This window comes from Hermetia illucens, chromosome 3 (assembly GCF_905115235.1).
Source record: "Hermetia illucens chromosome 3, iHerIll2.2.curated.20191125, whole genome shotgun sequence".
Lineage (NCBI taxonomy): Eukaryota > Metazoa > Arthropoda > Insecta > Diptera > Stratiomyidae > Hermetia > Hermetia illucens.
In genome coordinates, this window is record NC_051851.1 from 87,183,013 (window position 1) to 87,209,556 (window position 26,544).

General features: G+C 38.7%; 1 protein-coding gene across 3 annotated transcripts in view; it reads left to right on the plus strand.

Annotated features, from left to right (window-relative positions):
* The window catches only part of LOC119650571 (serine/threonine-protein kinase Warts), a 127,852-nt gene that overhangs the window by 54,345 nt on the left and 46,963 nt on the right, over positions 1-26,544 (plus strand). For all 3 annotated transcript variants that reach the window (XR_005249334.1, XM_038053388.1, XM_038053387.1), the window contains exons 2-3: positions 5,825-6,554; positions 6,622-6,735. Coding sequence is in view for 2 of the 3 variants with exons in the window: in XM_038053388.1 (XP_037909316.1) it covers positions 6,441-6,554; positions 6,622-6,735 (228 nt within the window). In the remaining variant the exon portion in view is untranslated. The remainder of the gene's footprint in view (positions 1-5,824; positions 6,555-6,621; positions 6,736-26,544) is intronic.

Below are 26,544 nucleotides of genomic sequence, written 5' to 3' on the forward strand. Positions count from 1 at the left end.
CTCAATAGATATGTGACTCTGGAAAGCCTAGTGAAAGTGAGTGCGATCCGAGTTTTGGATGACTATACTACATTACATTTCTTGGGAGCCGCTTTCGATCAGGATATTGACTGCTAGATTCCTCTTCAGAATAAGAAACATTTCAATAGTACAGTGTTAGGCACCAACGGAGACTTTCGATTTAGAGAAGTAGAAATTGAAAGCTGTCTAGAAGAGACTTTCTAAACGTGACAGTGTGATCGTGCTGAGTGATCTTAATGCTAAGGTGGGCTCTGACAACGTCTTATTCGGACATATAATGGGGAAATACATTTTTGATGAACATAACGACAAATTGTCGATATTGCGAACAGCAGTAGATTTAGAGGCTGTTTTCTAGATGTACGTATCAAGAGAGACGCTGATATCGAGCTCGGAAGGGATTATCATTTAATGGTCGCTTGTATATTACATCCGGCGCCTCTCATAGGGGTGAGGAGCTGCCGCCTTCCCAAGCCTAACGTCGATCGCTTATATAATCCAGCTGTTACTCGACAGCGGGAGAACTATCTTGCTGATCGGACGGCAGATACCCAGAAATTTTGATGAGCATTGTGCTGCCATTCAAACTGCTCTTTTCTTGGGCACCGCTCAGATCTTTGCCCACATGCCGAAGGGACGTCATAAAGTTTGACTGATTGGGAAATCATCAAAAAGGATCGTTGAATGTAAGCGATTGAAGACTCTATTGAGCGCTGCGTGTAATAGCCGAACCAGTTGGTTAGCAGCTGAATAGATGGAAGGACCATTTCGCCACGGTTCTCAATCGTATCACATTTGGTGAAGTTATGATATATAGGCATTTATAGACGAACGTGAAGTGATATCATCTCGGTCACTAATGCATTCAAACGGAGTAAGATCGCTGAGTTTGAAGGCCTTCTCGCTATTCATAGCCACACTTGCTGTTTCTTAAGTTCTGCTACTTTCATTTTTACGAAAAACCTGAGAATTTGACAGTGGAAGAAGGCGATGGTCGTTATGATTCCAAAGAAGGGCACCCGTCTTGATTGCGGTCATTAAAACGGCGTGCTCTTTCCCATGGTAAAAATAATAGCTAAAATTATCCTAGTACGTATCAATGAACATTCGAAATTTGATTGATGAAAGATTTGATCTGCTCAGGATTCTCCCGATCATTTTGGAACATTGTGCGGAGCTTAGATTTCCGCTTCACCTGCTCTTCATCGATTTCAGGAAAACTTTCGACAACATTAACAGGGAGTGTATCTGGCATGCTCTACGCAGAAGGGGCATTCCAGAGAAATTAATAGCTATTATCAGAGGGACATATGTACAGAGTACCCCGTACTGCACCGAGTTTGAAGAATTTGAGTAATTTGAAGTGCAAAGCGGAGTCTACCAGAGTTAGAACTTGCGATCGATATTATTTCCTCGTGGAGGGCTTCTATCGATCATGATATATTTTCTCAGACACCTCGACTACGTTGGTGACATCTGTTTGCTCACTCACCATATCATAGATTTTAGGTTAATGGCTCTGTATTTGGAGAAGGGATCAAGCAGAGTGAGGAAATGAAAATAAACCCCAAGAAAACCAAAGTTCTCATTCTGGTTGGTCGTCGCATGCTTTCATCAATGGCGTTGATCAATTTGTATACCGCGGAAGCGCCGTTTGTGCTGGTGGGGACACCAAACCTGATATTGATTGACGTATTTACAGTCTCAAAAAGTTGATGGCAGGAATATAATCAAAATCAGCCTTTGACCTCGGAATTGTATGGAATTGTCGGATACTAGAAAGTGTTTTTTTGCTATCGACAGGGGTGGGAAATGTTAAGGACGGCGTTGGCCATTCTTTGAGCGGGGGGACGTTTTGCGCATGGGAATATCGACCAGTGTAGAGAGCTACTCCATCTTCTCTGTGAGCAGACGGATCTTACTGTTGTATGAAAATAGCAGCCCAAGGCGATGTCGATGCGCAATGTTTGGGGTGCTTCATATAAGATTTGTTTGGATACGTACTTTATACCATCATTGTTTTTTAATATGCTGTTACAGTGGCCTTTACTTCAGGCGGAATGTCTCCATCTGTGGAAGAGAGATATCGGTCGAGAAGATGATGTCGAAAGTGATTAGTGGTCGTATTTACTGTTTAAAGCAGAAAATCTTAACTGCTTTGGAGTGGGCTGCTTATTGACTTATTGTGGTCAACAAAGCGAGGACTGTTATTTAAGTTTGAGTTTGTTGTGACTCCAAGGTTGATGGTGTAATGGTTTATGGAGATGAGGAATTTATGGTCTCTCAGAGATATATTTCTAAGGTTAGCAGCCATTTTCAGTGTCATCTTCTTTGGCATTTTTACGGGTTCAGGACTAATTCTCACTTGGTAAAGCATCGGTAGAATTCAACCAAATTTGATATTCAGATGAACTTCACCGCGTATTACCTCCTTCGTGGTGATGTATATTATAAGATCATCAGCATATTGCAAAATTTTGATTGGATTGGGGCCACAGTTGGACTTAAGAATACCCCGTGAAAAGAACGAAAGTAGGGACGCAGGCAGAACGGAGCTTGTGGTATTCCAGTCGGGCTGTTATATGGAGATAACAGCTGCTGAACTTTCATTTGGAGTTGTCGTCCATCTAGGAGTAAGTATTAGAGGAGAGAGGTGCCGGTGGGAGTGAAGAATACTTTTAGCTTATGACGGAGTTCGCATTGCTATGCGAAGTTGACGTCAAGTAGGCTATTGCATGTCTCTTTCGATTAATTTCGAACAGAACGTCGGTTTTAAGGACTAAACGAGAATGTTAAATCGAGTAATCTGGTCGATTGACGAACTGAAAGCTTCGAACAGTGTTGTTCCTGTTGTGTTAATCGATAACTGGTTTAATAGTCCACTCGAGGATGTTCGTGAAAATTAATAGGGCAGAGACAAGCCTGTAGCTTTCAGGAAGTAGAGGCTTCTCGCTCCTTTTTGGTGTGGATGTTAACCTAGGTACAGATCCAGCTCGTGGAGAAGTGGGCGTTTGCTTGCTAAAAAGTTCAATTTTTTTTAATTGGCTAACATTAGATTGTTTAAACATGCTCCTAGCCTAGAAATTAGTTCATCATTAGCTTCATTAGCTCCTCTGTCACTGTTGCATTTTAAGACTTCTGTGGATGTTTAGGTTTTCCATATGCCAAGATGCACCGATGATCATTCGTATTATTCTGGCTTAATTTCTCTGTACCAATTTTATATTGGTATGCACGGTGAATCTCAGGGTTGAATTCTGTAAGTCTAGATTAGCATTATGATAGATTTAAACTGCTTTCAACTTCATTGGTTTCGTTGTGGTTAGGGCCGCTTTCCTGATTATGCCTTGGGGAATTCCAGCTTCAAAGTGGTAATCGGAACACGTAAAGTTTTTGTATTTCACTCTGATTTTGCGCTCAAAGAAAATGCAAATTTTTAATTTTAAAACTCAGCTAGAATTTGGGGGAACATTACGCCATGTTCAAAAAGGGTACTGAAAAGTACTTTATATTCTTTGGTGCACTTCTTAACTCAATGACAAGCCTGCGAATTTGCTCGATTGTATTGTTCTTCTGTTTTTCGTTGTATATGGGGTAATTTTTGAAACTATTAATTTTTCGAACATTTTTGAAAGGAAGATCTAGTTCCACACTTAGAAATAGTTATAATCCCTGAAATCTTCCCAAATCCCAGAAGATCGGTAAGACAAGGACGTGGAATTGAAAACTGAACAGCAGAATTATTATTTCATTGGACTTTCCTTTCCTTTGTTTTATAAAGGAAGGGAAGGGAAATAGTTGGTTGATTTGGCTCTTAGTTTTTGACATTTGTTCATTATTATGGGTACCCTTGTAAGTTTTGTTATGACTGGCGAATTGTCTGGAGGTTGCTCATAGTAAGGCTCGCTTCTTGTCAGCTCAGCCTCACATTTTTAATAACGATAAAATCAATCGGACATCGGATTTTTCGTCGATCTGGGCAGAAAGCGGGCTGTCCAGATTAGACGATGTCCAGCCTAGTATCTCGAATTAGCGCGTTCGATAACTGTTCTGGGTTTTCAACTCCCCGATGGCGAGAAGTATGTTCCCCAGAGAGTATTAGAGTCAGCTCAGACTTTGAAGGAGAGTAGACTGCTGTGATGGTTATCTGGCTGGTCGATTCCATTAATCGGATTGAAGCTGCTTGTAGATAGTTTTGCAGTATTTTGGGGGGGTTTTGGGGTTACCAATTTTCGGGAATATAAAATAAAGAAAATGAACTCTGGAGACCGGCAAATTTATACGAATTAACTGGAAATACGAATTATCGATGGAAGAATTATCGGGCTTCTACAGTATTTGCTTAATTTTGAGGTGCGAATTTTAGTTATACTGATCTGAGAGATACTGTTATCTGTCTTTGGTGATATTAAATGAAAAGATTCTAGTTTAAAAATAACGGGTAGAGTGTGCACGAGATTCATAGATAGAGTTATAAATGTATATACGAGTAAATATGTATATGATTCCCCTTCATAGCGAATTACTGATATTGTCATGCATTTAACAAAACACTAACATTACACTTTTAATGACGAATTTCAACTTTCTGATATCAGAAGACTGACATCTTTCTATTTTTGTCACATAGCTCCTGTTTGGCCTCCTTGTTTCGCTTAATTTTACTCTGAACAACAAAACTATTACTAGCCCATTCAAAATAAAGCGATCATATCAATCTTCTATTCTTTGGACTGAGACTCATCAATATTATATTGACTTCTGATCACGCGGGAAAACGAAAACGTCACTTTACAGATGTTTAAAGACTTTCAAAATCTTCCGTAAAAATTAGCGACAGATTTAAATTATGCCTCCGTTGAAAGAAGAGTCAACTAGTAGCGCTCCATATAGAAACCTAAATAAATTGAATTCCCTATTCGCCACACTTTCCTCTCATCGGTTCGCATTAATACATTTTTTTTAAAAAATTGTTATGCTTTGTGAATATAACAAATAATACATCTCAACACTTAACTATGTTCAGCTTTCATTAATATTCACCTCTTACTTCTTTCTCTGCGGCGATAAGCGACATTCAATTTTTCAAATGTACACGCGTTCAGATACAGATGATTTTCAACAGAAATTGGGAAAAGATTAAGACGATGTGATATTATCGTTTTCTGCCCACGGGTCAATGGAGGTTATTTTATTGTATTCATTTTGGACGATGGACGTAGAGTGATTAACACGATATTTAAAGTTGTTAGTATTTCTGTTGTTGGCTACCGATTGAATGTGAACTACTTTTTTCCTTTTTGGCTTATGTTCGGCCAAGTCTTGAATTCTTTTGTCTTTCCAATTTTCATTTCGAACAGAAGCTGAGGAGTGGGTTGGGTGACTAAAGCATAACTTATTATGAATCTTGTTGTTAAGGGAAGGTGTCTGATTACTGAACAGATTTTATACGATTCTTATCATATTTTCCTATGTGTCGCCACTATGTCAAGGTTTTTTCGTCATGAAACCTTCTTTGTCTGAAATCATGGAAATAGCAAAATCTACATCTTTTTCTTTTGTTGATAAAAGCTAATGGTCCTGCTTGTAACGAAATTTTCTGCTACGGGACTATCCCCTTAAATTTTTTCCTTGCTATAATTCATTCGAGGGCATCTTGGTACCCGCTGCCCAGCCTGGTGAAGTAAAAATTTGCATTTTTCTTTCTTTTCAATGAAAAATGATTCACCTCTCATGAAGCCGAATAACAGAAAAGTAATTTTCGTATTAATGCAAACGATTTTTCATTCTTTCTTTATTACAGATAATCTGCTAGAAGCATTTCGTCGCTGCTGTCGCGGTTGTGTCATCATCTATCCTCATTATCATCACAGGCATCATCGTGGCTTAAATATCGTTCAAATACTAGCGATTTGATTACAGTACGGTGTAGTATTTACACATTTATACAGTCGACGACTGGAAGCACGCGTATTCATTAGGTGAGAAGAAATACCTTTTCGTGGCATGACCGGAAAATCCACAAGCTTCTGAAGTGAGTGATTCTATGCCCATTGTGATTCATCCTTTAGTTTATATCCAATTCTGATCCAAGTTACGTAGAGTTGAATGTGTAAGCAATAGAATTGGGGGAAAAGTGATAGAGTGCGATATTTTATGGAAAGAAGTAAAAAGTGATGCGATTGAAATAATTAGTTTTTCCGAATATTTTATGGTAATTTATAGAAAATCCAAACGCTTAAATTGTTTCGAATACTCAAAGGCCGAGAATATCACATCGGTTCGCTTAAAAATATGATTTGAGTTCACCAAAAACCGCTAACATGTAGAGTTTAAGTTCACTAAAAATATAATCGTAATTAGTCGAGAAAAATTGAATTATGTGATATGACTACTAATACTTATTGTCGGCCACAAAAATGCATCCATCGGGCGGGAAAACAGCAACGGGTCGTCCCGTTAACTACGCTGCACTTGCAATCGAAATTATCAAGCAGGACTTGCAGACATATCAAGTGAGCAATGGACAGCTGGTTAGTATTAATTAAAATAAGCTTCTCTTATATAGTCGCCACGTATGACCTATACCCTTTTCTCTAGAACTCGGGCTCATCATCGCCACAAGTGCCTTTACAAAATGTTGGTACAACGCAAAATCAACTATCGGAACAGGATGTACAAATGTTGGAGAATTTATATGCGGGAAGCTATGACGTAAGTCTAAGATACAATATAATTAGCTATTCAGGAAAGTGAATAATTGATTAAGATTTGCTACGAGTAATAACAGGAAATTCGATAAAATGATTCTTCACAAGGAGAAAGAGTGTAGCAAGAACTATCAAAGGAAAAGATATGTATTATGTTGATTGAATCACATCAATTGCTGCGCCCTTCAATGGATACGTCCAACGGACTTCAACTATCCTGTCGCCATGAACTCTTATTATCTGCCGAGCTTTGATCTTGTAATGTATCGTAAAATCTTCGTGCTAGTAATCAATCGCACCACTGCTGAAAAAAACACGCCTCAAGGCATTGTCAATTCTAGACACTTTTCTAATTGCTTTCCTAACAGCTATACCATCTCAGATGATCTTCTTTCAATCGTATCTATAAATGAGCTAAACTTTCTTCGTCGATTCGGGTGCCAGCAATCAAACAATTTAAACCGATATGGAATCAATATGTTGCTTCTCAGTATGTGAATTATCATCGACTCTTCGGAGAATTTTGTCAACTTTTTCAGTGTTTGGTCCTGCAGTGAGAAGTGCTCCTGCCTAGAGATAATTGGTTGATGTATGTAACATCAGGAAAGTGATTTCGCCTGAAAGTGTAATATATCATTACTGAGCACGATCGAAGCATCACGTCACCAAACATCACAACATCCTCACATCACCACCCAGTGGAGAAATGATGATGATATTACTCTTGTAATATTTTATAATATCCGTGTCAATGTGATGGAAGATCATGAGATATCACTAAGCTTAATCGAGTAAAACTGTAACGTATCGTTCGATATAAAACACCGTTCATGTTATACTTTCCTGTTCTCTTGGCAGACTTTGGCCTAGAAAAATTATGTCGGGCCTGTGAGTGGGACGACTTTTAACTATGGGGATTCTATGCAACGCCGACCAAATCAACAGAAAATGCATATACTTTCACGTGATAAATAACGCTCGTTCATAAAAATCACGATGCCATGTTGTTTGTTTATGAAAATATCTTACTATAATATAGTATATGGGATTTTTTGCATTTCTTTTCATTCTTTTACTTGGCGCTAACGCACAAATTTTTTGTGTTAAGAATGTGATAAATTCAGATCACATATCACTATTCACTTTGTAACATGATGAGAAAGTGATGTAATATCACATTACCTACAAAGGTGATGTTTCACGCATTTCTACTTCCGTCACATTGAAATTTCTAGAGTGAAATCTCCAGAGCCATTGCTGTGCTACTAAATATAGATCCCACAATTTTTGTCATGGCCCTGCTTAAAATTTTTGCGATTCAGAAAAAAAAAATTTAAAACTTTAAAATATAGAAGTATATTTTTCTTGTTGATTTTTATTTTCTTTTATTATTTTTCCTGTCGCTTCCTTTTATTGTATCGTTTTACATTGTTAGTGGTCCGGACAGCTGAGTGGTTAGAGCGCAAGGCTGTCGTACGGAAGGTCGCGCTTCAAATCTCATTGGTGACAGTGGAATTTGTATCGTGATTTGACGTCGGATACCAGTCGACTCAGCTGTGAATGAGTACCTAAGTCAAATCAGGGTAATAATTCGGGTGAGCGCAATGCTGACCACATTGCCTCCTACAGTGTGCTACTGTAGTGTACCGGTCTTGAACGAAGTGCTCTAACACACTTCAAGGCCCTGATCCAATATGGATTGTTGCGCCAACGATTATTATTATTATTATTATTATTTACATTTGTACACGCATACGACATGAATGGCTTTATTCCCTTTCATTACGTTAGAATACACCGGCCAACGTTATATTGGTGCTGGTGTCTGTGTAAAAATGCAACTAACTACATTCTTTAGAGGTAATTTGCATTAAAAGTTGACCAAGATAACAAACTTAAAACATAACCATTTGCAAAAAAACTGACCGAGATATTTTTATATCAAAATATCCGGCGTCCGAAGGTGCCGTGGCAAAACAAGCTGGCATTATAACTTCGTCCACTTTCCATTGGCTTTGAATGCTGCCTTGATTAGTTATAACAAGTCTATTAGGCTCTTTTCTAATAATTCAATCAATATTTTCCCCATAACGATTTCTTAGTCGGAGATGTATTAGAAAGCACTTTTTTTAATTTCACACGCCCTGTAGAGGTAATTGTCAACTTTTTGGACTGGCGTCAGGCTTGTAGACGCTTATGCATCTACATCCTGAAAGCTACTTTCTAGATACTTTGCCGTCATGTTTCAATATTTGCAGAACGAATCCAGTTCCCGTTTTCCTCTTTAATAGGTGGGATTTGTTGAGTAGATCTTTCTAGATCTTTCGCAGCCTTGGATAGCGTTGTGTTTTTTTGTGCTGTCAGAATCCTAACAAATCGCCTGTCGTAGTGCAATTTCTTTGCCAGAATTTGGGTGCTCTTTTTGTTGGCAAGAGTTGCAAAAACATTCTCGATTAAAGGAAGTTCGACTAGTGTTTCATGGTTTAATCGGTCAAACTTGAATAAAATTATAGGTCGTACTGATGTATTTGTTGGATTGAGAAAACCTTAGTTCGACATACAATCTGAGTTTCCCTCTGGTAGTTCGTTCGACCCAATCTTGGTAAGCTTAATTCTTTTTGTTGGTTGTGCCAAGATATTCTTGGTCAAATCAGACATGGTAGTTGATCTTGGTTTCAAGAATGATTGCCTTTCTAGCGGAATTTTTTATTTTGTCTTTAAGTTTCGTTTATTTCTTGTTCGCCGAATATGTTGTCGATGTGCTGTTCCTCATATATTGCTGCGTTCGTTGTTCCTTCAAATTATTCACGTCGAGTTTTAAAAGGCTGTTTCACTTGACCACTCTCAGCAATTTTGATACCGGAACTTTGCTCTAATTACAATAACACACGTCAAATCATTCTGGGGAGATTGCCACATCTTAGACCTCCACTTTACTCACATTTTTTGGGCTTAGAAATGGCTTATTTTCTAAAAAGTTTCAGGAGCACTCTACATAGGGAAGAAATTTCGAAGAAACTAGATACTATCATCAAAGCGACATATAATTTCGCAAATAAAACGTATCACCTCGAGGTAAAATCTACGAGGAATTTAAAGTCCAAAGCGGTGTGCGATATATTCCTTTTGCTACCGGTAATGTCTTTCACTTTGCTTTAGCCGAAGGACGAGAAAGGGTTCAATGATCACGACTGTTATTCGAAGGCTCCAAGTACCATTGAATGACTTTGATCCGGGACAATATCAAACGACGGCATAAGAGCAGTTCTACTTCTGACTGTGCCATGAGGCTACTATTCCAGGATGTCCGACGAATGAGTTACCCTAGGACAGTTCATCAATAAAGGTGCGTAGAGGTAAAGAGCACGCTATGCCTAAATTAGTTACAGCCCGTATTTCGATTAAAACAGGGCCAATATGATTGAAGGTGCAACCATCAAATCATCCCCATTTTTGTGAGTGTCACGATATCAGCGCACGGTACTGCCTTTCAACCATCCATAGACTAATTTTGCTGTTCTAATTTTCAATCACATAAGCAATTGCATTCGAAGTATTGTGTTTCTTGCGAAACACACTTATTTGAACTTTCACAATAATAATCGTTGACGTAACAGTCCATATTGGATCAGAGCCTTGAAGTGTGTTAGAGCTCTGCACTCAAAACCGTAATGGTACACTGTGGTTCATCAAATACGCTATGTGGAGTATCAAAGGGTTCGATTAGTACTTTTCGAAAATGATATTGTTTCTGATATTGGATGAAACATGGAGGAGTGAGGGCTCCAAATGTGTGCCCCAAGGAGTGAAGCAGGTCTTGTTCTCAGAACCTATCCAACCAAAAGACCGGAAAAAGTCACAGTGGCGCATCTATACGAAATCTAGGCTTCAAAATACATCCGGTTCCGATATCTGCACAAATAAAGGTAATAGTATATTTCCATATTTTAGAAATTTACCTAGCAACCCCCCTTAAATTCATCCTAGAAGTACAAATTTGGCATTATTGTAAGCGATAACATAAGGCACAACTTGGTCAAGTTTGAAGAAAATTCAACTATTATTAACAAAGTTATATAGGGTGAAATTTTGCCATTTTTTTTTTCAATATCACAACAAAGTAAATTTATAGGAATGGGCTGCAAAGATACATATTGTTTTAATTTTTTAGTCATTTCTATATCAATTACTCCAGCCAAGCATATGTGTATATATGTAAATATATACATGCTAATAAAGTTTGCGGGAAGTGTCTGATTCAGATAGATATATTTATACATTAAACCAGAGGTATTCAATATACGCACTATATAAGTACATATGTATGCTTTTGTGCACGAACTAAATCGGAAATATAGGTACAATCAATTTATATACATGCATGTATATGTACAGTATTCGGTACTAGGCAGTCTGTTTGTTTAGGGTGAGGAAAATATCTATGCCTGTTTGGAAAACTATGAAGGAATATGTTGGATTTATAGCTATATGCGGATGGAAAAATGTGCATAGAAGTTTCTCACATAAGTGGAAAACAAAACCTTTAAACCCGAAGCGCAAGCTTCCGGTATTCCGATTTACTCCTTTGATGACGCGGAATGGTGCAGCTTTCCTTTTCTGAGGCGGCAATACCGCATACCATATGAATTTGGTAATTGTTGCTATTTGAGTCCTTCGAAGTATATACATTATTCAAAACAGCAAATCGAGCTGTGAAAAATTGTTATCAAAATAATAATTTTACCCATTGAACGTTTCAATTGTTAAGTGACGTTATTCGTCGATAAAACGATCCTATCGGGCATCTAGGAAATTTCTTTAGTTACGAACGAAAATATTCTTGTTAATTTTGCAAGCGTCATCATTGTTAAATCCGACGGGGCACGTAGCAATATGTTTCGAATTTCGTGGTGTCAGACTAAAAATTTCAAGTAAATTTAGTTTCATAGTTTCTTCTTTGAAGAATATAACAAATATAAGTAGACCTATTAAAAAATACGGAAATTATTATACTATCAATTAGCGATACCATGACCGTGAGGCTGTGGATAGGTTACGGTGGGCAGGTCACTTAATCCGTATGGGTGAGTCTATAAGAGTAGGTATGGTAGAAGAAAGAAGACGAAGCAGACCCTGTCTGAGATGGAGCGATGGCGTAGGTCAGGACGCCAGACAGCTTTTAGGGATATCGAATTGGTGGACCTCGGCGCAAAACCGGGATGTCTGGAGTGCCTTATTAAGGCAGGCCTAGGCTGGATACCGGTTGTTGCGCTGTTGATGATGATGATGATCAATATTATAAAATTGTAAAATTCGAAGGTCCATTTAAACATACATCCCAACGGGTTAAGGTCTCGTGATTAAACTTTTTCCATTGTGAATAAAATTTATAATTGGTAGTATATTATCATATTTTAGAGATTTACTGAAAACCAAGTAATAATATAGTACATAATATGTAGCGGAGCACATCCTGGAAAGTTTGGTTGAAAACCTATCATTACTAAAAAAGTTTTGATAGGCTCAAATCGCCTGTTTCAGGTGAAAATACTGCACCCTAAGGGATAAAATGTCAATATCACATTGAACTGAACATAGAAAATCTAAAAAAACCTCTATATCTCAAAGGCTTAGCTTCTGGTTTCCTACTCGTTTTGAACTAACTGCAGTTTTTTTGCGAAAGGTTTCATCAGAGTACTCAGAAGTGATATTTAGTTTTCCTAATTGATACCCGATCAGGTTATTTTTCGAAGAAAAAAAAAATTGACAATCAATCTCTCCAAGCATTTTGTAGCCTTTTGTTTTCGATTTCTTCCTGTTTCTTTGTTTTTACTGACCTCTTGCTGAGAAAATTACTTGGTGCGGTATTTTACAGTTGTCCATTTTAGACCATTTGGATGTTTGGTTAGAGAACACCACTTAAGTCGTGTTTTAAAATGAGAACTGTTCCACTTTTTATCTTGCAACAACGACACCATAAAAACAACTAGAATAAATGTTTGCAGTCAGATTTCTATATAACCGCCCAGATATTGTAAAACCACCTAACATATGAAGGGACGGAAAAACTAGATTTGAAACTATTATAAATAACTCGTGAATTCACTTTTTCCAAGTAAAATGGGTTAGTTCCTGTTAGTTTTTAGACAGTGTTGCTGACAGAACTGCTAGAATGCTTCAGGTTTTCATCCTACACACGCCTGAGACAATTATATGGTTTCGGTATCTTTTGAGACGGGAGAGAAATTACTGCAAATGGCTTAACTAAATTTCACATAGTTTGTTACCAGAATTGAATGACATGGAACTAGGATCCACTTACCACAATATAATAGGCTATGTTACCAAGCGACATCAAGGGACCATCAAATTCGTGTGATTTAACTCAGTCATTTTTTGCGAATATACCACGCCTCCCATAAAAATTTCAAACCAGTTCAGACCGATTAATTTTCGAAAAGTGATCCTTTCGGATTGACGGTTACATTAAAGAAATGCGCAAAATCAACTCAATGGTTGGAGCGCTAGGCTATTGTAGCGGAAAGGGGCGGTTCGAATCTGGCAGCCGAGGGATTTGTGTCGTGACTGGATGTTGGATACAAGTTGACTCAGCTGTAAATGGGTACCTGAGTCAAATCAATTAAATGATCACGGACAAGCGCAATGTTGGCAGCAGGGTGCCGTTGACTTGTGGTGTACGATTCTAGTGTTGCATGATGATAACACAGGAGCAGGAACGGCCTTTTCTTTGTAGTGATTATTCCACCACTCTGATTTTTCCAAGAGAAGGGAAGACTAGGATGTTCATTCCTTCTTTTTGGGATCTTTTTGCCCTCTGCTGGCGAAACTGCGGAAACTACGACATTTAAACGTTAACCATGAATGTTGTCTTCGTGGTATGTTAGAAGTTTTAATACATTCGTATTTTAAAAATCAGAATTAGACCTACTGAATCCATGAAAATAATCACTTCTTTGTAAAATATTTTCATAAACTTTTCCTTCACAAATAAATTCCACTATAGAATGAAGACATCAAACACTAATCTCAAAATTTCAAACATTTCAACATCAAACGCTATAAAATTCGTTGCACAGTGGTAAATGTCGAAGTTTGCCTATATTTCCTTCATAACAGGATTATTTATAGTTACAACTTCGTCGAATCATTACTCAAAATTGCATTCTTCAAATTCCAGTATAAAGTACAAAGTACATCCCGATCATATCGTAAACCTCCTCTTCATATTCTTTCGTCCAAATCAATTTAATCGGATTACTTATAATAAAGCCCTCCCATGGTTTATGTCTATTATTTGATTGGAGCGTACTAATTATAAATAGAAAATTATCTCAACACCATATTACAACAAATATAGCTAAGGATAAGATACACAAAACATGAAAAATTCTTAAGAAAATAGGAGCACAAAAAGACCAATTGAGTGGATTAAACATTTTTTTCTTGTGATAATGATCCTACTAAACAAAATGGACTTTTCCAAAAATCAACTCGAACGTGAAAAATATGTCACCGGATCAGCGGATAAAAGATGAGGAATATATATGAAAACATCTAGGATAATAATAAATTATCTTTGGTTTTGGGTGACAATGAGAATTTGAGAAATAAATCTAGTCGCCTTACTACACACTGCTGATGGTGGCTTCTGAATACTCGGTCTGTCTTGTCGCGTGCACATATGTATGTCTACTTGAGCGTCCCATTTTATCCCGAGTATATTACTAGTTGTTCGTCGTAGTCAGCAGCCTCGGAGAGATTTTACATAAAATTTTCATAATTCTCATAAAAATTAAAGAAAAGAAAAGAAAATATTTGAGGAATTCCGCTTGGAATGAAGAGACTAGGGTTGTCGAGTGAATTATGAAAAAGTGAACACGAAACAATGGACTAGCCAGGAAATAGCATATGACTTACGTTAGGGGAATTTGGCAGTGGGTTTTCACTGTGTAGGTAAATGAAGAGCATTTGGATACTTTATTTTCATAATGCATATTAGAAAACCAAGTATGTAGAATATATTTAAAGTACGAGGGGTAATCCAAAAGTAATGGTAAGTGAATATTTGGAATGAACATAAAAATATAAAAAGTATATTATCTATCCCCACTCCTAGTTATACACATAAAAACCGTATAAACAGTTTGTCTTTTCTGTTAGTTACATTCATTTGAACATTAACAGTCTTAAAAATGTATGAAAATAAAGTAATATCTGTCACCTGTCAGCAAAAACCTCCGCTTGTAAAAAAATATCTACCAAAGACGTACGCGTATACTCGGTAGAATCATATTACAGTTGGGTAAAACATCCAAAGAAGATGATTACCGCGAGAGTTGTGCCCTTATGTCCAAAGAAAAAAATTGAAAACCAAGTCATAGCTGACCAGTTATCAGATATCTAGTTGAAATCACAGGGCACTCATATGGCAACATCTACGGAATTATTACCAACCATCTTCACGTGAAAAAAATATCCTCACGTTACGTACCAAGAATGTAAACCAATGAACAAAAGAATCGACTTGACATTTTAAAAGTCTTGCAAATGCTCCAGGCAAATCAGAATGAATGTTCTTCTGGATGATCAAAAGACTAAGTAGCAGTCGATGATTTATTTCAATGCTGCCATTATAGCCGATAACTTTTGGGTTCTTCAGGGTTTTGACATCCGTTTTCTAGTATGCGTTCGTAATCATCATTATTGATTAAAGTTTAGCAGGCAGGAAATTTGAACTGTTTCGTTTCATTTAGTATTCGATAAACTCAGCTCATTATTTAAATTTTGCTTTTTTAACTTTGTCGCAAAGCAGAATATAAGCAATCTGAGTATATCATCATATACTCGGTGAATCTGACATTATTGAATCATGGGCAAGCTAGTTGCCAATTTCCATCTTATTCCTTTGCCGATATAAGTGGGCAATGACTTTGTCGATCACTTCTGATTGAAGAACTGCCTAAGAAATGGTGAATTGGAAAAACTACTTTTTTTCAAGAAGTTGATAGATTCTTCCCCGTAGAAGTTTCAAAATGATCTTAGTTTTTTACCGTTACCGTTCTTTGATGTTTAATCTTTTATTTCTGTTTAAGATTCATCTGCAATAGTATTTCTTGTTTCTTCTTACATCAACATGATTTTCCGTGGTTTGGTCCCCTGAGACCAAAGAAGGCATTATTGCGAGAAGCTCCAGAATAATGAAAAATTGAAATGTGTAATAAAGGCTCAAAAAATAATACCAATTTTCTGATAGAAAAATCAAGGTTTTTATTTTGTCCCTTTATTTGTTGAGCAGCACCGAAATCTAGCCCTCTAGCCAACTGATCGCTTTAAAATACCTAACGTTATCCATTAAAAACTAAGGATGGAAAGATCACAACTCTGCGTTGATTAAAGTTCGATCACACAATCCTGTGTTGATTAAAATCCGATGATTCGTAAGTCTCTGGAAAATTTTTAGTCCCCGGTCAATCGCTATCAAGTCTACCAACCAAATAATAAACAGACTGGCCGGCTTGGATTTGGAAAATGCACCTCTCCATTCTTACAAACAAATGCGTCCTAGAAATCAAGCGTGAAGGGTTAACATCGGCAGCTCTGCAATCAACATCGTCCCAATATTTAACCTCAGATCTTCCAAAGTATTCAAAGCAGCAGTTTAGATCAAGAAAGTGTAAGGCATTGTAAATGGAGACACTAAGGAATTTGATTCCTGTGGCTTTGAAAATCGAACCACTTTTCCAATCACGAATTATTCCCCCGGAAATCGGTCAAAAAAACTGAATAATCCGATTCTGCGCGATCAATCGTTGGACGGCAGTTGGACGAGAAGGGTTCAATATTTGTTTAATACTTGACAGCCATTTTCCAACCAAACCCTCAGGTAATGCAAGAAGAATTACCATCTTTGATTTTTCAAGATGCATTCTAACAAGCGGAATACTAAGATTCTCGGAAAGTCAAATTGACCCCAAAACATCTCTAACATTGCATGATTCCATCATCTTCAAAACCACAGAAGAGTTACACACAAATCGACTCCGATGATACATTGGGAAACGAGCACGTCGCCTGCTAAAAGGCATACCAATTCCTCAGGTTAATTAGATTAAGTACCTTGGAAATACACCTAAACGGAAAGCTTACTTGAGGAAATATATTGAAACCAAAAATCCTTCAGAGAGTGATATCACCTACTTCCTTATCGTGGTTTATTAGAAATTTCAGTATTCACCGCTTCTTAGGACATTTTTGCATTGACAGACTCTGAGTTACCTATGAGAGACTTTCAGCGTTAACCCATTGGTAGTAAATAAGAAAGCTAAAATTTGGTGTCAATGGGATGGATAGCTTCTCTAAAAGTGCATAGGGTCCACACATTTAATATGCCCAACGACATAGTTTTTGACTGCCTCTAAGCGAACAATTCCGCCCATTATGTTCCTCAAAATTTTGGTGTACATTTAATTCCAGTATAATTTTCATGGAAAACCCCTGTAAAAAGTTCATTATTAATAAATGCTGATCTTATTCTTCTAAAATTTTTAACTAGAAAGCGTTTTCTAAGTCACAACGTATCTGTAGATAATAGAAAAAAGAAAGTGAGACGATAATTGGCAAAAAAGTCACCCATAATCAATCAATCAAATTCTTCGTTGGCTTCTTCTCGAACGCGGCCAAGAGTTTGTAATATTTCTTGCTAAAAACCCAAGTCTTCGAGGAATACATAAGGACTGGCAAGATCATTATCGTGTACAGTAAGACCTTTGACCCTATGGTAAGACGTTTCGAGCGGAACAGTTTTTGTAAGCGCGCGAATTCCATCATCGTAGCTGTTATCGGTTGTGATTTTCGACCTTAGATAGGAAAAATTATAAACGGTCTCAAAGTTGTAGTCTCCTATCTTTATTGTTCCCGTTCGACCAGTGCGATTTGATGTCGATATTGTCAACATAGGCCAGTAGTTGGGTACACTTAAAGAGGATGGTGCATCTCGCATTTACCTTAGCATAACAGACCACTTTTTCCAGGGCCAGATTAAACTGGGTGAACGATAGGCCATCTCCTTATCTTAGACCGTTGTTGATGTCGAATGGTCTGGAAAGTGATCCTGCTGCTTTTATCTGCCTTTGCACATCGGTCAGGGGCCTTAAAGTCGATGAAAAGATGGTGCAACTGATTTACCTGGAGTGAAGCCTTTTTGATATGGGCCAATGATGTTCTGAACGTATGGGGCTATCCGACCTAGCAAGATAGCGGAGAATATTTTATAGATGGTACTCAGCAACGTGATACCTCTATAATTGCTATACTGCGCGGTATCTCCATTTTTATGAATGGGACAGATAATGTCTGGTTGTTGTCAGTTGTCATCAGGTATTGATTCGTTGTGCCACACCTTGAGCATAAGTTGATGAATCGCTTAGTTGTTGGTCGCCTCCATGCTTAACCAATTCGACTGTAATTTCATCGGCTTCTGACTACTTAAGATTTTTGAGCCGATGAAAAGGTGGCAGTATTTGTCCGTCGTCTTCAGTTGGCGCAACCTCCAATTCGCCATTGTTGAACAGTTCATCAAAATACTCAACCCATCGCTCAAATATGCCCATTCTGTCGGAAGTAAGATTTCTCTCTTTATCTCTGTTCATCCTGTTGGCTTCTTGGTGTGGTTGCTGACTGTATCTTTTCGAGTTCACAAACCTGTTGGTTTTCCCAAGCTTCCTTTTGCCGTCTGTGAACTGGCTTCTCCGCTCGCCAGAGTTCGTGATAAGTCTCTGCGTATGGCTGGGTTCTTGAAAAATGCAACATTACTCGGTATGCAGCATTCTTCTGTTCTGTTGCTAGCTTACTTTCATCATCGAACCAGCCGTTTCGACTTTTTCTGCGAATGAGGCCATATCAATGATAACGTTCTTCAGGTAGTTGTGAAAATCATTTGTCGATGCTTCATCTTCAGGACCTCTGTTGACTGCGGTTATTGCGGCATCCTTTTTCCTTCATAGGTATTACGTAGGGCTGCTTCAGTAATAACTCTCATCTGATTATCAGAAGGTATTCTAGGTGGTGTTTTTATTCCAGCCCGAAGCGCCATCCCAACAGAAAGATGGCGGCGTTCAATCAACACATGGTCAATTTAGTTAAAAGTAGTCCCGTCTAGAAAAGCCCACGTATGTTTGTGGACTGTTTTCTGCACAAACCAAGTATTTGCAACAACCATTTCTTGCGACATTGCGAGTTGAATAATCCGCAGTCCATTATAATTGGTAACTTTATGTAAGCTATGGGAGCCAAAGTGTCACCTGGAAATCTCCAAGTATGATTTTGATATCATACCTATAATCAGCGTTGAAAACAAGGTAGTATTCCCTTCACTATACATAATCTTATCGAAATAAAGAAAAATGCAATACATTTATTATGAAATCAAGCCCTCAGAACAAGACAGCATGACGAACGTCACGGATAACAAGAAGAAATAATATCGATCACAAGATGCAATTCTGACGGACTCCGCCAGGCGCTTTAAACCTTAAATTTCTCTGAGATTTTCCTCGGTCTAACACATGACGTGCCGTCATATGTCGCTCTGATAATAACTACAGGGTGCGGCAGCATAACTTCCTTTTTTCAAAACTCAATAAAAACTATTGTATGCATCGGAAAATATTCATTTATTTTTTATAATGTAGGTACATGTCTAAAGTTTTTATTTACATTGTTTTGGAGATCAAATCTGTTAGGTGACGTCCCCCATTCTCCATACATTGCGTAAACCGATTTCTGGCGTTTGTCATGACTCTTGTTAGCATAGCAGGTGTTATGTTGGCAATTTCTTCTTGGATGTTGGTCTTCAAATCTTGTAGGGTTCTTGGACGGTTCACATAAACACGGGATTTCAAAAAACCCCATAGAAAAAAATCACAAGGGGACAGATCGGGAGAGCGTGCCGGCCATTCCAAATCGCCTCTAATTGAGATAAGGCGCTCTGGAAAGTGTTCCCTCAAAACAGCCATCGATGCTCTTGAAGTGTGTGCTGTTGCACCGTCTTGTTGGAACCAAGTGTCCCCCAAATCCAAATTTTCTAGCCGTGGGGAAAAAAAATTCTGTAGCATGTTTACATACCGGTCCGAATTCACTGTCACTGTAACCTCATTTTCCTCAAAAAACCAGGGACTAATAATTCCAGCTGAGAAAATTGCACACCACACTGTGACTTTGGGTGAATGCAAAGGCTTTTGATGCAATTCTCGAGGGTTGGTGTCAGCCCAGTAGCGCATGTTTTGTTTGTTAACCGACCTACACAAATGAAAATGGGCTTCATCGCTAAAAAAACAATAGCACCCTCGGGAACGACATCAAGAAGAAGTTCACACGCGTTCATCCGAGAATTGAAGTCACGTTCTGAAAGTTCGTGCACTATCGCCATCTTATAGGGATGAAAATGAAGATCATCACGAAGAATTCTTCTCACAGAACGATCGGATAGTCCAAGGGCAGATGCGTGTTTGCGCGCAGAACGCCGTGGCGATCGCAACATTGACGCTCTCACTGCTTCAATGTTCTCAGGTGATCTAACGGGCCGAGGGACTCCAGTTCTTCCTTTTGTCGCACTTGCAGTTTGTCTGAATGTAGTGACCCATGTAACAATTGATTTGCGGTCTTGGACGGGAGCCAACGGGGCTAAATTAAAGCGATTCCGAAATGCACGCTGTGTTGCAAATGATCTGTGGGGTGTTATATGTTCAATGCAGGAGGATGCAGAGCGAAAACCAGCGTCTCTGTCGATCGAGCTTTCGAGATGTCCTTTGATACTTTTCAGGATTAGTTTAGCTATTATCTTTTGAATCTCCGTACGAGTGGAAGTAGCTGATCTATAGTAACTGCAAGTGCAGCGATAGCTCCGCGAGGAGACTGTGGCGGCTTTACATCATTTGAGAGCTTCAAAGAAGACTATATCAAAACAATATAAGGCTTCTCCAAAATAATAATAAATAAACAATCTCGCTTCACCTGGAGGAGGTTGGCACGGTGAAGAAGTGGACGAGGACAGATAGTTGCCGCACGAATTAACTGATGCGCAAAAAGAAACACGGCTCGACGCATGCTTTGTTGCCTGATTCTCAAGAAAAATGTATAATCTTTTAATTCATTTGTTACGTGTATGATAATCACAAGCGTTCATCGCCATTGTCCAAAACGGAGCATTCACCAAAAGAAGCTGCTGTTGTCTATTTGGTGGGCTGGTTCAGTTGCCATTGTCAACAGCTTCATGAAGCCTGGCAGATTGATCGTGGCGAACATCTTTTGTAAAATCTTGCAGTGAAACAGCCGAAATTGACCTATCGATCGACGTATTTGGCCAGAGCGATCGTGGCAAACCTATAGGAGTGGGAGTTGGAAATGCATCTCACTCACCACACTCGCAGTCATCATTTCAGCAGTTCATAGACTCCCGTGACCCAGATCTCTACGGTAAAGGGGATAAATGAGTTAACAACAGGCAGATGTGTATCGATAGTATGGCCAGTTTCATTGAGGATAAACAGTTTGAAAAGAATGATTAAATTTGCAGTTTTTATTTATCCATGTCGTAGGATAACGGATTAATATATTTAGTCGCCATAAACCCGAAGGCTCTATCACACTTCCTAGGATCTTTTGGTATTTTCCGTCTGCATGCCATCAAGCCTATTGTCACGAAACCATAACATTTCCTTCCTTGTGCTTAAGGGGGTCATCCCGTGTGTCGGATCCGCGGAATCGAATTGTTTTTTGGGATCAATTGTATCTAGATAAAGTGCAGAATAAAGGTAAAGTGATTTTTTGATATTCGGAGTCGTTCGAAAATTATAGCCTTAAATACGTCATAAGTCACATGCCAGATTTATGTCGATCGCCGTAATAAAGCTCGTATTTATCGGTCCGAATGACGTTCGAATGGCTTCGCTAAAAGCACAAGAATCGAAGCCAAAGCTGTACATGTGTTTCTTGAATAAACCTAAGGTTTATAGAATAGGTATAGCAGATTAATGGTCACTTAAGATTTTATGGCTAAAAATCACATTCTGCTTTTTAAATGCGTTTTTCTCTAAACTGCATATTGAAAATCAGCTGCCTAAATAGCTCAAAATCTATCAAACGAAATTCTTTGAAATTTTCACGTCTGATTCAGAACATATTTCTACGGTCCGCAAATTAGGATAATTGCGATTCATTCAGTAGTTCTTTTTTTCATTGAAGAAGCCGTGAAAAACACCTAAATTCACAAGAAAAAGTTTAACATGGCACCAAAAATTAAGCTTTTAATATTTTTCAATAATCCTAGTTTGCGGACTGTAGTTAAGTCTGCGCATTAAAATGCCGTTTACTTTTTTTCTTTAAGATGATCACAGCGCCCTCTAGCATGGCAGCAGAAAATCACCTTTTTTTGGAGATGGGTGTATAATTTGCTCTGTAATTCAATAAGGAACTATGTGATCGGGATGCAAAAATTTTTACGCATGCTCAAGATATTAATAAACATATGGTGAAAAATTTGTATTTGTATCTTTATCCAGTTCTTCACAAAAAATTTAAAGAAGAAGCAAAAAACGGCCTTCACACGGCCCCCTTAAGGGGGTTACACCAATCTAAGGTCTTAAAAAAGAGGATTTTTAAGATTTTTTTTGGAGTGAAAGAAAAGATTGCAGAGGAGTACAATTATTGCGGATATATTCAAGTGTATTGCACTAAATTTTTGTAAAGATGCCGCCACTGCAGCAATTCTCCTGAGGCCTGTTGAATTTGAGGTGCTCTGCGGCACGCAGTATAACTGTACGTATTTAAAGCTAGACAAAAGGAACAAAAATTCTTTCTTTTGTTTTAATTTTCACTAAAAATATTGACTTTGAGCGTTCGATAAAAGTAGGTGCAATGAATTTTGCCTAGGAATTGAAGGAGTCCTAAGTCCGCCATATACTTCATGGGGAATCGGACCAGTTGGGAAGCAACTTCCTTCCACAATTGTAGTCTACGGACTCCTCAGCGTTGGGTAAACACCCGAGCTGCAAAATTAGTTTTGCGGTTTGTCAAGGGCAGAGACACAAGTTCGCCAAACGTTGCCTCACGAGAAAACAAATCTAATTTTGTAACTTGGGGGGTTGCCCAAGACTGAGGGGTCCATGGACCACAACTGTGAAGGTAAATTGTTTCCTAACTGGTCCGTCACCGGAACGGATTTAGGACTCCCTCAATTGCTAAACAGAATTTAGTGTAATGGAAAAATATGGTTAAATTTTCAAGTAAAAGTATTGAAAATTGTTCGTTGCTGCGTGTCATTTTATATAATCATGTTGCGAGAAAAATGCCTCTAAAGACGCCATAGTCATCCCTCCAATTTGTTCATATATACTATCTTGTAGTTTTTAGCTACGTATGAAAGGAAAAACAAACACCTAAAGTTTCTCATATAAGAGAAATACAAAACCTTTCCCGATTTGTTTAATTTTTCCAATTATCACTCCAGGCAGGTTTATTAGTTGCTCAGGGAGAAAACAACAGATTCAGTCGTTATGTATGTGTTTTAGCGCTGATTAAATTTGGTTTTGAAAGGTTAGGAAGAAGTTCCTTGGTTAATTTTCGTATGATACGATCTGAGTTCTGCTAAGGAACACTTGCAGCCGGATTACTGGAGAAGGTCGTTTATCACCAACTTTGTTCAATCTCATCGTCGCCTGAAACGTATATTGGCTTTTCGTAGTTTGCTGGATGAATTCAAAAGCCTCACTTAGGATCGAATTGATGGCACTCAGTGAAAGATAGGTGAAATAAACAAAAGATTCATATTTATAAATTTGGCACTGTATTTCCTATTATTAAACAAGTCGGGAAACCGGAAGCTGGACGCTTCAGATACGAAAGGTTTTGTGTATTTCTTAGTACGTAGCACGTAATATATGCATATTATGTGAGAATATTCACTTTCGGATGATATTGACATTCATAGTCTGGAATTTGCAAGGAAGCGACAACTTTGACGTATTAAGCTTTGTTAGTGATAGTGCGATTTCCACCAAACTTGGTAGGATCATGCTCTATATTATACCCTACATTATTTCATAGTGCTAACATGAACTTAAGGGGGGTTTTGCAGCTAATTACTAAAAATTATAGTAATATACTATTACTAACTTTATTTGTACAGATATTAGTATGGAAGGTATTTCGGAACCCAGGCACCATATAGTGGCAGCCCCCTGATTTTTTTTTTCAGATTTTTGGGTTTGGTAATTTCTGAGAATGGCCCCCTTAAAGGAATGATCATTTTCAACCCCCCGCACTCGCCCACCTTTCCAACAAATGTCAAAACTAAGACCGGCTTCGAAAAGTACTAACCGAGACCTTTAATTTGATACCGCACATGAGTATATTTGATGAAAAAAATGTACACCCACCTTTTGCATATATGGGGACCTCTCCCTTAAATTCGACGTAAAAGGATGTTACTCACTGTATGTGTGAGCATTCATAGCTCCCACCTTTCTACCAAATTTGGTGTCAATCGCTATAACCGTTTCCGAGAGAAAAAGCGTGTGACGGACAGACAGACAGATAGACAGACAGACCCACTAGAAGATCCAATTATTGGTGAAATAGTAAACTTGCCAGCCTTCGATCGATTTGCCACAGAGCCAGACGAACGGCTCAGAGGACAATAGGTAGGATCGATCAGAGGCAAAAGGAGCATGCCTATAGGCAAGCTCGCCATCCAGCGGAGTAAGAGGGAATGTTTTAAGGAGCTCTGTTCGGAAGCGGACATAAATCCGTGGGGAAGCGCCTATAAAATCGTATCAGGACGATTCAGAGGCCGATCGTCTCCACAGATCACGTGCCCTATACTCTTGTTGAAAATAATCCATTAGCACTGGTTGTGGTCGCAAAGCATCTCGAGGATGCTGAGTTGTACTCAAGCGAAGCAATCAGTGTTGCTAAGGCTTGGTTAGGGAGTGCTAGACTGGCACTCGCGGAGGAAAAGACGGAAGCGGTCCTCATCATTAAGCGCCGCAAAAGAAATTACGCCTGCATTAGAATCGGGAATCGTATCATCACTTCCAAGCCGGCCATCAAATACTTGGGGGTGATGATAGACGGAGGACTTAATTTTAAGCAGCACATAGAGCATATTTTTAAAAGAGCATCCACCACGAGTATTGCTCTGGCAAGGATGATGCCGAACGTAGGAGGCCCGCGGCATACTTGCAGGCTGCTCATAGCCAGCGTGGTGAGTTTTATCATGCTGTATGCAGTCCCAGTTTGGGGAACAGCACTGCAGGTTTTAGGCAATACACATAAACTGAATACGGTTTACAGAAGAACATCCCTAAGGGTGTGTTCTGCCTACAGGACCGTCTCAGATGATGCAGCGTTCGTCATCTCGGGAATGATGCCAATTGACATCCTGCCAACCGAAATGATGAACATTTATAACACCAGGTCCATCTCTCCCTTATCTCAGGTGAAAAAAACCGAAAGTGAAAAATCCATAAGCAGATGGCAATAGCGGTGGGACCAGTCAGAAAAGAGTCGTTGGACCTACTGGTTGATCCCTTCCATCGGGGAGTGGCTGGAGAGAAAGTATGGGAGATCAATTATAATCTTACCCAGTGTCTCACCGGTCATGGAGGATACCGTCAATACCTGCACAGGTTTAAATTGGACATCTCGCCTAATTGTCCAAACTGCGACGGGTTCCAGAGGACCCAGCGCACGTTTTCTTCCAGTGTCCTAGGTTCTTGAAAGAAAGGAGGAACCTGGAGGAAACTCTAGGTGAAGTGCTAACACCGGAAAATTTTGTCCGGAGAATGGTAGCCTGTCAGGAAGACTGGGATGCGATCAATTCCGTGATCGCAGTAATCCTGGAAAAACTGCGAAAAGCAGAAGAAGTGAGGAAAGCGCGCTTACGAACCCCGCGGGTAGACGGAAGGAGACCTAGCTAAAGTAAGCTAAAGGTGGTTCCACGGGGTAGGAGAGGAGTCGGGGGTGGTTTTAGCAGGTAAAAATCCCACATTCTGGCGTGCTCAGGCTAGAGCCTTTTGAAGATTTCCACCTCCTTAAAAAAAAAAGCCGGACAGACAGACAGGCGGTAAACCAATTTTAATAAGGTTTTGTGTTTAAACAGAACCTTAAAAAATGATGGCTTTAAGTCAGTGAATTCCATTTATTCTCCCATATGCGAATTTTAGTAGCCAAGATGTTGTCACATTTATACCTATAAACAATTCTCAATTCTAATAGTTCCGTAATTATATTATTCTAATAGGTCTATCTAGTAATCCTGCTTGACCTCTTTCAATATTTCCACCTCGTCCATTAGATGTCCTTCCCTATTATATTTTCGTATTGTCTATTCTGTATCTGCTTTCATTCACGGTAGAATATACCATCGTTGTGGAACCTCAAAAACAGGCGTCATTGGAAGAAATCAACCTCTGTACATACATACTCTTGTCTCTTGATTTGGATTGCAAATCGCTTTGATATGAGTTATCCCCACATAGCCTTAATAAACAATGGATTTCACTGAATGCAATTAGAGCTTAAACTGAACCGAAAATTCAGAAATTATCACTCTGAATTTGCTGTGTCTTACAGATTACGAGTGAGTAATAGTAAATTGTGATATTATTACATTGGAAAATTGATTTGATTTCTTTCCTTCCTCTACCACTTACTTATATACTTCATACTAAGTTTACAACACTATTCACATACCCAAATCTTCCCATGAAGATTCAGCATACGCCGAGGAATCGTA